The sequence below is a fragment of the Salvelinus namaycush genome, chromosome 34 (assembly GCF_016432855.1).
Source record: "Salvelinus namaycush isolate Seneca chromosome 34, SaNama_1.0, whole genome shotgun sequence".
NCBI classification, from domain to species: Eukaryota; Metazoa; Chordata; class Actinopteri; order Salmoniformes; family Salmonidae; genus Salvelinus; species Salvelinus namaycush.
Window position 1 is genome coordinate 4,070,495 of NC_052340.1, and position 14,493 is coordinate 4,084,987.

Here is a 14,493-nt window from a genome sequence, read left to right on the forward strand (position 1 = left end):
ACACCATCCAACCGTGAAGCACGGGGGTGGCAGCATCATGTTGTGGGGCTGCTTTGCTGCAGGAGGGACTGGTGTACTTCACAAAATAGATGGCATCATGAGGTAGGAAAATTATGTGGATATATTGAAGCAACATTAGTCAGGAAGTTAAAGCTTGGTAGCAAATGGGTCTTCCAAATGGACAATGACCCCAAGCGTACTTCCAAAGTTGTGGCAAAATGGCTTAAGGACAACAAAGTCAAGGTATTGGAGTGGCCATCACAAAGCCTTGGCCTCATTCCTATAGAACATTTGTGGGCAGAACTGAAAAAGCATGTGTGAGCAAGGAGGCCTACAAACCTGACTCAGTTACACCAGCTCTGTCATGGAGGAATGGGCCAAAATTCACCCAACTTATTGTGGGAAGCTTGTGGAAGGCTACCCGAAACGTTTGACCCAAGTTAAACAATTGAAAGGAAACGCTACCAAGTACTAATTGAGTGTATGTAAACTTCTGACCCACTGGGAATGTGATGAAAGAAATAAAAGCTGAAATAAATCATTCTCTCTTCTATTATTCTGACATTTCACATTCTTAAAATAAAGTGGTGATCCTAACTGACCTAAAACAGAGAATTTTTACTCTGATTAAATGTCAGGAATTGTGAAACATTTAAACTCAGTTTATTTGGCTAAGGTGTATGTAAACTTCCGATTTGAACTGTAAGTGAGGTGTCAAATGCCGGAGCTGGAGTAGACGTGACTAAAGTGGATGAAAATGCGCTTTTATGAAATGGCTGTCCTTATCCCATCGCGCGTCTTCAGGGTGGAATTCCAAAATAAACATATAAAGTAATAAACAAATTTAGCTAGTTTGATAGAAAAAAGGATTCAAGTAGGTTAGACTTGTGCTTCCTCGCTAAAAGTCTATTGAGGAGGGGAGGGCCGTCTTCCATTTGCTTACTAACGAATTGACACTCTCCTTTACCACTGGACCACTTATCGATTTCCAGGTCACGGAAGAGAGAGGATGGAGGAGAGAGTGCGGAGGACAGACTTTTGCCCAAATGACAAAAGGCCATTCTGTTCCCTGTGTAAAATAGAAAATGGCGACCTGTAAAAAGCCTCATGGGGCCAGTGGCACCGAGCCTGTAAGGCTAATCCGGTCACTTTGTAATTCGGTGAAGCCATGCAGACCGGTGCAAATGTGCTTTAAATGGAGGAGAGAGGGGTAGGTGGTTGGGAGAGGAGGAGGAGGGGAATGTACGGGACACTCCATTGGATGACAAAGGGATTATTTATTAATCATTTGATTCACTGCTCCTGTAAATTTTGTATCTCGTTCGGCGAGAATCCCGAGCTTTGCTCCACTGGCTCAAAAATGGTCCACCTTTACTCTTCCTTTATACATCTTTACCCTCATTTGGGGTTTGTTACTGGCCCATCCACCACCTCAGCCAGTCTGTCGCCCTCCTCTGTGTGTCCCAAATGGCACCCTATATAGTGCACTACTTTTGACCAGAGCCCTGGTCAAAATAAGTGCACTACACAGGAACGAGGGTGCCATTTGGGCAGCAGACCACATATTCAGACAGCAGTCCTCCCCCTGACTGCCATAGAATGTTAATGAAAGACAGGGATCAAGCCCCACCTGAAATTGCATTTTGTTTCCCCTGCAAGTAAGATTTAAGCCCAAACCCATGTGCAGGGGACTGCAAAGGAAATACTGTGTTCTATTTCTTCTTCTCCCCTCCAAAAAATTCCATTTCATACACTGATTCAGTGTGATGGTGAATGTTAGAAAAGAGATATCACAAATGCTTTTGGAAGACTGATCAAATATCTGATTGGTTTAGATTTAATGTAGTTCTCAGCTATTATTTTAACTACGTCGGTGTGCCCCTGCATGGCAGCAACTGTTGGTTGGCACTAACTCCTACATGCCACTTTTAAGTACTACTTTCGTCCCCAATTGTTATCTTAAAATGAAGGATTGTTGACATGAGATTCTAAGTGGTTAGCAAAAACTTCCACATGACCAGATCTCATTCCAACCTGTTGCTACAGTAATTATGTTCCATCATTGCACCACCGTTCAATCTGTCATATTGTAATCTATAGTCGTAGGTTTACTACCGGTGATGTGAAATCAGATACAGAGCAGCTGTAAGTTAATACATCAATAGAACATGATCAAGTTAGTAGTTAGCTAACCCAAACACCTCCTACTTATTAAAGGTTAACTGGGAACTGCTGGCTCATACTGTTAGTGCAGGTTAAAACTACACACTAATCAACATGCAACTCCTATTTAATAGGCTGAATGTGGTATTTGGACCATGTCCTGTATTGTCTGACTGGATGCTTGTCTCTGTGTGTTGACAGTGTGCCAGATCCTGTCCAAAGGAGTGGTGGGAGTCCTGGGTCCCTCCGCCAGCCCTGCTTCCAATTCCATCATCAGCAATATCTGTGGAGAGAAAGAGGTGAGTGCTGGCTCGCATTTTGGCTTGATTTATTTTGTGTGTCACAACAGCACTGTTTGCCAGTCATATTATGGAACAATATGTTTTATTATTACTGTGTTCTTGAGACCGTGCTTGACTCATGTCAATACCACAGCAGACAGACTATTTTTCAGAACATTCTACGTTATTGTCTGAATTTACCCATGTTACATTCTGACGGGCCAAGAATCGGGCTCAACAGCATACAACATTAATCTAGTCAGTTCTCAGACAAATTGTAATTGGTTTGGTGCTGCCGTGTTTTTTAGTTTTGTGAAGGACCGCCTCTGAACATGGAAAATCGTAATTTATATGTTTTCAGTTCAGGGTCCTTTGAGTCGTGATGTTGAACAATTTTGCTCAGGCTCCAGTGATTTGTGGATGATCCTAGGCTACAGTGTTTGTACTAACTGCAGGATGTTACTGTCTTTTTTTATGCATGGTAATTATGCAAAATGTCAATAAAATCACATTTAATGTCCCCTTTAATGAGAACTGTGGCCATTTGATCAGTCTTTAGCTTGGACTCCCTGGTGATGTGCACTGTCTATCCCTTTTAAATGTTCTGACTGAGCTCATTCCCTGTGTGAATACATTAACATCTAGATGAATTGTACGTTCTTAAACAAGTTAACTTTCTGTTATATATTCATCGGACCATGCACCACACAAGACTCCTTAAAGCAGTGTTTCCCAAACTCGGTCCTCAGGACCCCAAGGGGTGCACCTTTTGGTTTTTGCCCAACACAGCTGATTCAACTAATCATCGAGCTTTGATAATTTGAATCAGCTGTGTAGTTTTAGGGTCAAAAAATGTCCACCTCTTGTTTGGGAAATCAAGTTTGGGAAACGCTGCCTTTAAAGGGATACCTTGGGATTTTGGTAATGAGGCCCTTTATCTACATCCCCATAGTCAGAGCATGCTAGCAGACACCCATAGACTTCCAGTCACTGCGCTAATGCTAGTTAGCATTGGCTCGCAAAACTAACTTCCTTCAAACTGGAGACAGACACACAAATGGTATCCACCAGTTCATCGGACTCTCACTGCCAAAATCCTGAAGTATCCCTTCATAAACTGTTCTTAATGCTAAATGATTAAGAAATGCATTAACATGTTTCAAGCAAATACCATCTAAAAGGCCGAGTTCTGCAGAACTACAACAATGACGACATGTAAGCACGATGATGCCACATCAAGGGTCTTAAAGGCGAACAGGATAGTGTCGAGTTGCTCTAATAGCTGTCGGTGTGTACATGACAATAGAGAAAGGTCACATTGCGCTGTTATTACCCTGAAAGTGATATCTCACTAATGGTCTCATTTTGCAAACTGGGCATATCGGGAGTCTCTCAGTGGAGGACAGCAGGGCCGGCCATGGCTGATGGAACATGTCAATGGGACTGAGGGAGGGAGAGTGCTTTGGCCACTTTATTACGACCTGTTTTAGGGGATGAGTGGAGTGCGATGGAGAATATTGTTTTCCAATATAAATTGCTGGAGGTGTGTTTAAATGCAGTAGCCACATAGTACTAATGTTGATTAACAGTTTTTATACATGGTGTTTAGATTATTAATATGTGCTAGAATGATGTGCATCCAACACTGACAAATAAGATCAATCAACAATCAATGTGTCATGTACAGTGCCTTCAGAAAGTATTCACACCCCTTGACTTTTCCACAAAAACAAAAAAAAATGCCACTGGCCTCCACACCATACCCCATAATGTCAAAGTGGAATTATGTTTTCAAACTTTTCACAAATTAATTAAAAATGAAAAGCTGAAATGTCTTGAGTCAAATATTCAACCCCTTTGTTATGGCAAGCCTAAATAAGTTCAGGAGTAAAAATGTGTTTAAGTCACATAAGTTGCATGGACTTACTGTGTGTGTAACGGCAGCCCTTGTAGCAGGGATCGGACCATACGCAGCGTATTCCGTGTTCAACATATTTAATGACAGACGAAAACGTGAACACTTACAAAACTACAAAATATCAAACGTGGCTTACCGATACAGTCCTTTCTGGTGCAGACAAAACACAGAGACAGGAAACAACCACCCGCAAAATCCCAACACAAAACAAGCCACCTATATATGATTCTCAATCAGGGACAACGATTGACAGCTGCCTCTGATTGAGAACCATATTAGGCCGAACACAGAAACAGACAAACTAAACACACAACATAGAATGCCCACCCAGCTCATGTCCTGACCAACACTAAAACAAGCAAAACACATAAGCACTATGGTCAGGACGTGACAGTGTGCAATAAGTGTTCAACATGATTTTTCAGTGACCGCATCTCTATACCGCAAACATACAGATAATTGTAAGGTCCCTCAGTCACTGAACTTCAAACAGATTCAACCACAAAAACCAGGGAGGTTTTCCAATGCCTCGCAAAGAAAGCCACCTATCGGTAGATGGGTACAAAAAAAAAGCAGACATTCAATATCCCTTTGAGCACGGTGAAGTTATTAATTACACTTTGGATAGTGTGCCGATACACCCAGTTACTACAAGGCGTCCTTCCTAACTCTGCCGAAGAGGAAGGAAACCGCTCAGTGATTTCAACATGAGGCCAATGGTGACTTTAAAACAGTTACGAGTTTAATGGCTGTGATAGAAAACTGAGGATGGATGAGCAACATTGTAGTTACGCCACAACACTAACCTAATTGACAGTGAAAAGGAGGAAGCCTGTACAGAATCCACATATTCCAAAACATGCATCCTGTTCGCAACGAGGCACTAAAGTAATGATGCAAATTGAGTACCACTCTTCAAATTTTCAAGCATAGTGGTGACTGCATCGTGTTATGGGTATGCTTGTAATCGTTAAGGACTGGGGAGTTTCAGGATAAAGAAAATAAACGGAATGGAGCTAAGCACAGACAAAATCCCAGAGGAAAACCTGGTTCAGTCTGATTTCCAACAGACACTTAGTGATGAATTCTCCTTTCAGTAGGACAATAACCTAAAACACAAAGCCAAATCTACGCTGGCGTTGCTTAACGAAGACAGTGAATGTTCCTGAGTGGCCTAGTTAGTTTTGACTTAAATCTACCTGAAAATCTATGGCAAGACCAACAACCAATTTGACAGAGCTTGAAGAACTTTGAAAATAATAAAATGGGCAAATATTGCACAATTCAGGTGTGGAAAGCGTTTAGAGACTTACCCAGAAAGACTCACAGCTTTAAATCGCTGCCAAAGGTACTACTACAACGTTTTGACTCAGGGTATAACGACACAGGGCGAGACCCAGATGCATACACCGGAGGCAGATGGTTCGAGTCTGATATTTATTGAAAAACAAGGGGCAGGCAAGAGGCAGGTCGGGGACAGGCAGAAGTTCATAAACCAGGTCAGAGTCCAGAAGGTACAGGGCGGCAGGCAGGCTCGAGGCGGACTGAATGGTCAGGCAGGCGGGAACAGTGTCAGGACAGGGTCAGAACCGGGAGGACTAGAAAAACAGCGGCTAGGGAAAAACAGGAGCACGGAAAAACACACTGATTGACTTGACAAGGCGAACTGGCAACAGACAGACAGAGGACACCAGTATAAAGACACAGGGAATAACGGGAAGAAATGGGAGACACTTGGTGGGGGGTGGAGACAAACACAAAACAGGTGAAATAGATCATGGTGTTACACAGGGGTGTGAATACTTCTGTAAATTAGATATTCTTCATATATTTCATTTTCAATACATTTGCAAACCTTTATGAGAACATGTTTTCACTTCGTCATTATGGGGTATTGTGTGCAGATGGGTGAGAAAAAAATAGATTTAATACGCATTGAATTCAGGCTGTAACACAACAAAATGTGGAATAAGTCAAGGGTTATGAATACTTTCTGAAGGCACTGTATATTTTACTTTCTAAATGTATCAACCATGCATCTACAGTAGCCTATATAGTGTTATACGGTGTTTGTAAGTGTGTGTGTGTGCATGTGTGTGTGGCAGTTGTTGTGAAGGTGTTGGGGAGTCAATTACATCCTGTCTGTGCTCAGTGATTGTGTCTGTGTTCATAATTCTTTACTGGGAGAGTGCACAGATGCTGGCAAAATGACAGGAGGCCGAGTAAATAGGGGACGCATGAAAATAGGACTTATGACAGCCCTTGCTATGTGATCAACCCATTACCCACACTCAATTTATCATTCGGAGTGCTCCATATCCATTTGGGAGGCTCTAAGTGATGCTGTACAGAGCCATACTGTACCACCTGGATTTAGACAATGGTAACTAAATAAAAACAGTACCTGTTTATCTCTTCACAAGAAGCAATGGCGTAGCACAGATGCCGAGAACTCCTAGCTCAAAGTCCGTGTATAATCCTTTTAACACCTCTTTGAGAGGTTCTGGACCGGTTCAGACCAATATTTTATGTACCGAGTGCTCTGTGAACGGCGCAACATCAATTGCGGTGCACTCTGTGAAATCTGACACCTCATTTGCTTAGCGACACGTCAAATTTTCAGGCCTATGCAAACAAATGTTCTATTTTGCAGCTCAGCTTACAATACGGCACATGAAATGGGAGACCTTAGCCCACGCAGCAAAGGCAGTCTCATCACGCTGTGATGTTCATAGATGGTTTTAGAGCGCTCAACATGAAACAATACAAAATTATTGCGTCGAATTTAAACACGACCACTTTCTCTTGGTCACAGCGAGACATAATCACGTTGTGCTTAAAGCTGGTTGTAATGAGTCAGAAAGCATTTGAATTGTGTCTGCGTCGCTCAGAGGATGCTGGTCAGAAAATGCTCTGTCAGTTATGAAATGGTGCCAATTTTGTACTGTCACTAAGTACGTGTCACGATCGTCGTAAGGATTGGACCAAGGTGCAACGTGGTAGGCGTACATTTTCTTTTATTTAAATGAACACCGAACAAAAACAACAAAATACTGAACGACCGAAATGTGACGCTACTGGTGTGCACACAGGCAACTATCTGTAGACAAGATCCCACAAAGCACAATGAGGAAATGGCTACCTAAATATGATCCCCAATCAGAGACAACAATAAATAACAATACCAGGCCAACATAAACCATTAAAAACCTAGATGACCACCCTAGTCACTATCACGCCCCAACCAACAGAGAATAAACAGCTCTCTATGGTCAGGGCGTGACAGTATGATCATATTTATTTTACAGTTATAAGAAAGGTGAAATATCAAAGTAAGTCATTTATTATTTGATTGTTACTATATTTAGAAATCATTTCAATAATTTCATTTCCTATTCCCCAACTTCAGTTGAATAATATGATTTGTTATATTTTTATATTTGTTCTGTGAACTTGAGCTTGTGTCCTCAGAATAGACTACACCTCAGCAATTTATAACTATTTTTACCAGAAAGGTAAGATTGAAATCTTTCTGTCAGTTTAAGCATCACTAGGTATTGTTTATGGCCCTCGTATGATAAATAATTACTTTTGAATATGTCTATTTAGGCGAAAATCTCAATTTTGACATTACATTTAACCGTTTTTTATGTTTTGCTCTTGAATGCTGCAGAAAATCTTCTAAGTCATGGTCGTTGACACTGAATAAAAATCTAAACGCAACATGTAAAGTGTTGGTCCCATGTTTCATGAGCTAAAATCAAACATCCCAGACATTTTCCATACACACAAAAAGCTTATTTCTCTCAAATTTTTGGTACGAATTTGTTTACATCCCTGTTAGTGAGCATTTATTTTTTGCCAATATAATCCATCCACCTGACAGGTGTGGCATATCAATAAGATGATTAAACAGCATGAGCATTACACAGGTACACATAGGAAAATGCATGGGGAAATAAAAGGCAACTGAAAAATGTGCAGTTTTATCACACAACGCAATGCCACAGATGTTTCAAGTTTTGTTTTGAGGAAGTGTGCAATTGGCATGCTGACTGCAGGAAGGTCCATCAGAGCTGTTGTCAGATAATTGAATGTTCATTTCTCTACCATAAACCTCCTCCAACTGCAGACCAAGTGTATGGCGTTGTGTGGGCGAGCGGTTTGCTGATGTCAATGTTGTGAAAAGAGTGTCCCAAGGTGGCAGAGGGGTTATGGTATGGGCAGGCGTAAGCTACGGACAACGAACACAATTGCATTTTATCGATGGTCATTTGAATACACAGAGATACCGTGACGGGATCCTGAGGTCCATTGTCGTGCCATTCATCCGACACCATCCCTTCGTGTTTCAGCATGATAATGCACGGCCTCATGTTGCAAGGATCTGTACCACAGGAGGTTGGTGGCAACTTAATTGGGGAGGATGGGCTTGTGGTAATGGCTGAAGAGGAATAAGTAGAATGGAATCAAATACATCAAACACATAGTTTCCATGTCCAACAGATGCATATCTGTATTCCCTGTCATGTGAAATCCATAGATTAGGGCCTAATGAATTTATTTCAATTGACTGATTTCGTTATATGAACTGTAAATCAGTAAAGTCTTTGAAATTGTTGCATTTATATTTTTGTTCAATATAATTTACATTAGCTGGTAAGAGCTCGAGATGGCTTTGAAAATTAAGGAAATGTCTGACCTTTAAGCATGAAACACACAGAAAATCATCCTGCCTATAGACTGCCGATAGGTGCTTATCACAGTGGGAGGCAGTTTTTTCTCTCTTGCTCGAATAAAAGCGGAGCAACAAACCTGCAGATTCCACTTTTAGAATCACAGTGCTTGTCAGTGACACCTTCACTTTGAGTTGCAGGTTTTTGGGCTACTTCTAAATTGCGCCGTGGCCGCCATGGCATTTCTCTCTTTTTTTAAAATATATATTTCCCTGTGACCTGCTGCTGCTGACAATCAGGCAGTGAGGCAGGCTGTTGGTGGGTGGGTGAGTGAGTGAGTGGGAGGGCCAGAGCTCTGTGTGTGTGTGTGTGTGTGTGTGTGTGTGTGTGTGTGTGTGTGTGTGTGTGTGTGTGTGTGTAAAAAGTTTGTTCAGAGATTTCAAGATCCTCTGTCCAACTTTCATCACTCAACCTCTTCTATTGGATGTGTCTATAGTTATGCACATGGGCAAACAGGATTTATTTAGAATTATAAACTGGGTGGCTAGAGCCCTGAATGCTGAATGGTTGAAAGCCGTGGTATATCAGACCGTGTATTACAGGTATGACAAAAAAATATACTTTTAACTCTTCTAATTACATTGATTACCAGTTTATAATAGCAATAAGGCACCTCAGGGGTTTGTGGTATATGGACAGAATACCACGGCTAAGGGCTGTGTCCCCCTTAGCTGTGGTATAGCCCTTAGCTATACTACAGCTGTGGTATATTGGCCATATACAGTGCTTTCAGAAAGTATTCAGACCCCTTGACTTTCACATTTTGTTACATTACAGCCTTATTCTAAAATTGATCAAATAAAAAATAATCTGTGTCCACAATACAACTTCCCAATAATGAAAATTCCAAAACAGATTTTTAGAAATGTTTGCAAATGTATAAAAAAGTGATATACCTTATTTACATAAGTATTCAGACACTTTGCTGTGAGACTCAGGTCCATCCTGTTTCCATTGATCATCCTTGAGATGTTTCTACAACTTGACTGGAGTCCACCTGTGGTAAATTCAATTGATTGGAAATGATTTGGAAAGGCACACATCTGTCTATATAAGGTCCCACAGTTGACAGTGCATGTCAGAGCAAAAACCAAGCTATGAGGTTGAAGGAAGTGTTCGTAGAGCTCCGAGACAGGATTGTGTCGAAGCACAGATCTGGAGAAGGGTACACAAAATATTCTGCAGCATTGAAGGTCCCCAAGAACACAGTGGCCTCCATCATTCTTAAATGGAAGAAGTTTGGAACCATCAAGATTCTTCCTAGAGCTGGCCGCCCTGCCAAACTGAGAAATCGGGGAGAAGGGCCTTGGTCAGGGAGGTGACCAAGAACCCGATGGGCACTCTGACAGAGCTCTAGAATTCCTCAGTGGAGATGGGAGAACCTTCCAGAATGGCAACCATCTCTGCAGCACTCCACCAATCAGGCCTTTATGCTAGAGTGTCCAAACAAAAGCCACTCCTCAGTAAAAGGCACATGACAGCCCGCTTGGAGGCACCTAAAGACTCTCAGACTATGAGAAACAAGATTCTCTGGTCTGATGAAGCCAAGATTGAAATATTTTGTCTGAATGCCAAGCGTCACGTCTGGAGGAAATCTGGCACCATCCCTACGGTGAAGCATGGTGGTGGCAGCATCATGCTGTGGGGATGTTCTTCAGCGACAGGGACTGGGAAACTAGTCAGAATAGGGGCAAAGATGAACAGAGCAAAGTACAGAGAGATCCTTGATGAAAACCTGCTCCAGAGCACTCAGGACCTCAGACTGGGGCGAAGGTTCACCTTCCAACAGGACAATGACTGTAAGCACACAGCCAAGACAGATCCTTTTTATGTCTCTATTTTGGTTTGGTCAGGGCGTGAGTTGGGGTGGGCATTCTATGTTGTGTGTTCTATGTTTTCTATTTCTGTGTGTTTGGCCGGGTGTGGTTCTCAATCAGAGGCAGCTGTCTATTGTTGTCTCTGATTGAGAACCATAGTTAGGTAGCCTTTTCCCACCTGTGTTTTGTGGGTAGTTGTTTTGTGTCTGCACCAGACAGAACTGTTTCGCTTTCGTTCTCCGGTTTGTTGTTTTTGTTCGATTTGGGTTTTTGGATTAAATCATGAACACTCTAAACGCTGCACCACGGTCCACTCTTCCTTCAGCCCACGAGAACCGTTACATTATGTCAATATTCCCGATAAGGTTATGAAAAAAGGGTTTATTTTATAAATGTGGCTAGTCATCTCTTGCTGCCCAAAAACATTTTGGGCAAGTTTTCAGGCCTTGTTGGTGGGTTTTGAGAGTTCATTGGGCTATACATTTTTGCTAGACCTGGCAACCCTGCATACGTCCAAGGTTAAACGTCATGAGCCAGTCACACTTCATATGCAATGTTGGCAATGGCATGCATTCCATATTGTTCTTCCCTCCCATTGTAGAATTACTATTTTGGCATTTGTCATCCATTTACCCAGATGCTCAAATGTATGTCCAAGCTGAATCTGAAGCATTGAATTTAATGAAATGAGAGGGTGACGCCACGCTGGGTCAGTTTACCCTCCCAGGTTCTCATTGATAGTGCATGTTAATTCAGGATTATTCCACTCAGCCAAGCATGAGGCATCAACTCTGACCACTATACAAGATGAAAGCATAGTTGAACGGCCATGAATGGAAGTTGAACACATTTCTGTCTCATGGTCATGAAATGTCCATGTGTATTGTGAAGGCAGTCATCAACGTATGATATTCAATATCTGCCCTATATTTCTCTGACATTGACCTGTGTGTTGACTGAGTCCGCTGTGTGTGAGTAGTGTGTGTCGGCTGGCTCAGTTAGATTTTATTGGACACCATGTTCTCTGGCCCAGCAGCACATATCAGTGTGTACGATGTGGAATTGCTTTTATACCCCAGTATGCTCACATTCCTGCCTATCCTCCATGCCCCGAGACCATTTTCCAGGAAATATCCTCTCGCCTCACATTTCCCTGGTAGTGCTTTGAGATGTACGCAAATCAGTCAAAGCAAGTCTCCTCTCATTTGCACATCTCCCCTCACTTCACCATACTCAGCATCTCTGGCTGATTGCCGAAAGAGGTAGAGGTCAGCCCTGGCCAGCCCCCAAAGAAAACTCAGCAAGAACGCTTGAGAGACCTTTAGAGGGATTTCGGCTCAAATCAGCCAGACCTTTTCTTACCCCCTTATAATCACACACCATCAGCCTAATACTGGATCCCTCTTTCTGAGGGTAGACAATAATTTGTTCTGGGAATTTGAATCTTGGCTAGCAGTGTCGACTGACATTTTTCGATGTACGGTATTCGGCCCTTTAAACTCACAGGCTATTTGCGGGGGGGAGGCACATTAAGACATGCCTGGTGGATGGGATGCTAGGTCTGCAGGGGGCGATGTTGCGGATGTTAAGCTCGGTGTCACTCGGTGCAGGGTGCCTCTGTTCCGCCTGCTTGCAAACAAAACACAGGTGCGCCTGCTATTGCTGCTGGATTGCAATTAGAGGTTCACAGCTGTTACACACACACACCCCCCTTGGCCGCCTCCTTCACTGTGCCGTTGATCTGTCTTGTCGAGGGTAGCCAGGAGATCTGTGCATATCCAAATTCACTCCCTCGGTCTTCCGGAAGCTGCTTTTACTTGGTCAGGGAGAAGAATGCGAGCACGGCCGCTCTCTGGTTGCCAGCGATGAACGGGCGGTGCAAATTCAATTTGGCCGTTTGTTGTCATTATAGATATGCAAAAAGCGTATTCCATTGTTCCTTTTGTTTTGTGGTCATTTGTGTCATTGCACTGGCCCTTTTTGTTTAGGTGTGAGGTGATAGGATTCCAACAAACCCATCACCGATGAGGTTCTCAGAACTGCTGAATGAATTGTCTCACAAGCTCTCCATACAAGCTTCACCATTACTGAAAATAGCCTCAGACATTTTCTTTCAGGCATGATATTGGTCACATTTCAGGTGTCAGAAGTTTGTAGATCAATTATTTATGGTTTAAGCAAACATGATCTGCCAGAGAGAACTGAAATCGCAACAGCCATGCTGAATACTTTGGAGCCAGTCAGATGGATCATATGTGAAGACAACCTGGGTTAGTATTTCTCAACATCCGGTTTGTGGACTGGTGCCAGTCTGTTGGATGCTGCTGGCTGGTCCCTGAGACACTAATTTTGTCAGTTCTACAATGTTTTATGTATGTGGTCCCCCATGGAGGAAGCTTGCCGGTCCCTTGTCAAAAAATGGCTGAGAGCATTTTGTCTCACTTGTCTAACATCTGGACTACCTAATACCTCCTTCAGGAACTTCAAGAGCTTAAAGGCCTAGAGTGGTCTCAAAGCTTTAAATTCCCTACAAAGACATTTGTTGAATCAGAAGTTAAATCAAATCACATTTTATTTGTCACATGGGCCAAATAGAACAAGTGTACCATGAAATGCTTACTTATGAACCCTTAACCAACAATGCATAATTGAAAAAAAACAAGTAAGAAAAATGTGCTCAATTAACTTCAGGAAAAATAGTAACACAATAAAAGAACAAATAACAAGGCTATATACAAGGGGTACCGGTACCGAGTCAATGTGCCGGGGTACGGGTTAGTCGAGGAAATTGAGGCAATATGTATACTGAACAAAAATGTAAATGCAACAATTTCAAACATTTTACATTTTTCAATCAGTCAATTGAAATAAGTTCATTAGGCTCTAATCTATGGATTTCACGTGACTGGGAATACAGACATGCATCTGTTGGTCACAGATACCTTTTTAAAAAATGTAGGGGCGTAGATAAAAAAAATCTCATCTTATCACAGTATCTCTAAAATGGAATTGTGTTCATGTCCGTAGCTTATGCCTGCCATACTATAACCCCACCGCCATGATGGGGCACTCTGTTCACAATGTTGACATCAGCAAACCTGCCAAATGCTCTAAAATGACATTGGATGTGGATTATGGTAGAGAAACATTTGATTATCTGGCAACAGCTCTGGTGGACATTCCTGCAGTCAGCATGCCAATTGCGTGCTCCCTCAAAACTTGAGACATCTGTGGCATTGTGTTGTGTGATCAAACGGCACATTTTATTTGATTGTCTCCAGCGCAAAGTGCACCTGTGTAATGATCATGCTGTTTAATCAGCTTCTTGATATTCCACACCTGTCAGGTGGATGGACTATCTTGGAAAAGGAGAAATGTTCACTAACAGGGATGTAAAAAAAAATTGTGCACAACATTTGAGAGAAATAAGCTTTTTGTGTGTATGGAACATTTCTGGGATCTTTTATTTCAGCTCATGAAACATGGAACCAACACTTTACATGTTGCGTTTATATTTTTCTTCAGTATACATGTAGGTAGTGGCAAATTGACTATGCATAGATAATAAACAGAGAGTA

At 42.1% G+C, this 14,493-nt stretch overlaps 1 protein-coding gene across 1 annotated transcript in view; it reads left to right on the plus strand.

Annotated features, from left to right (window-relative positions):
• The window catches only part of LOC120029127 (glutamate receptor ionotropic, kainate 4-like), a 177,163-nt gene that overhangs the window by 45,689 nt on the left and 116,981 nt on the right, over positions 1-14,493 (plus strand). Inside the window, exon 4 of the mRNA XM_038974436.1 lies at positions 2,365-2,462. Within this exon, the coding sequence (XP_038830364.1) occupies positions 2,365-2,462 (98 nt within the window). The remainder of the gene's footprint in view (positions 1-2,364; positions 2,463-14,493) is intronic.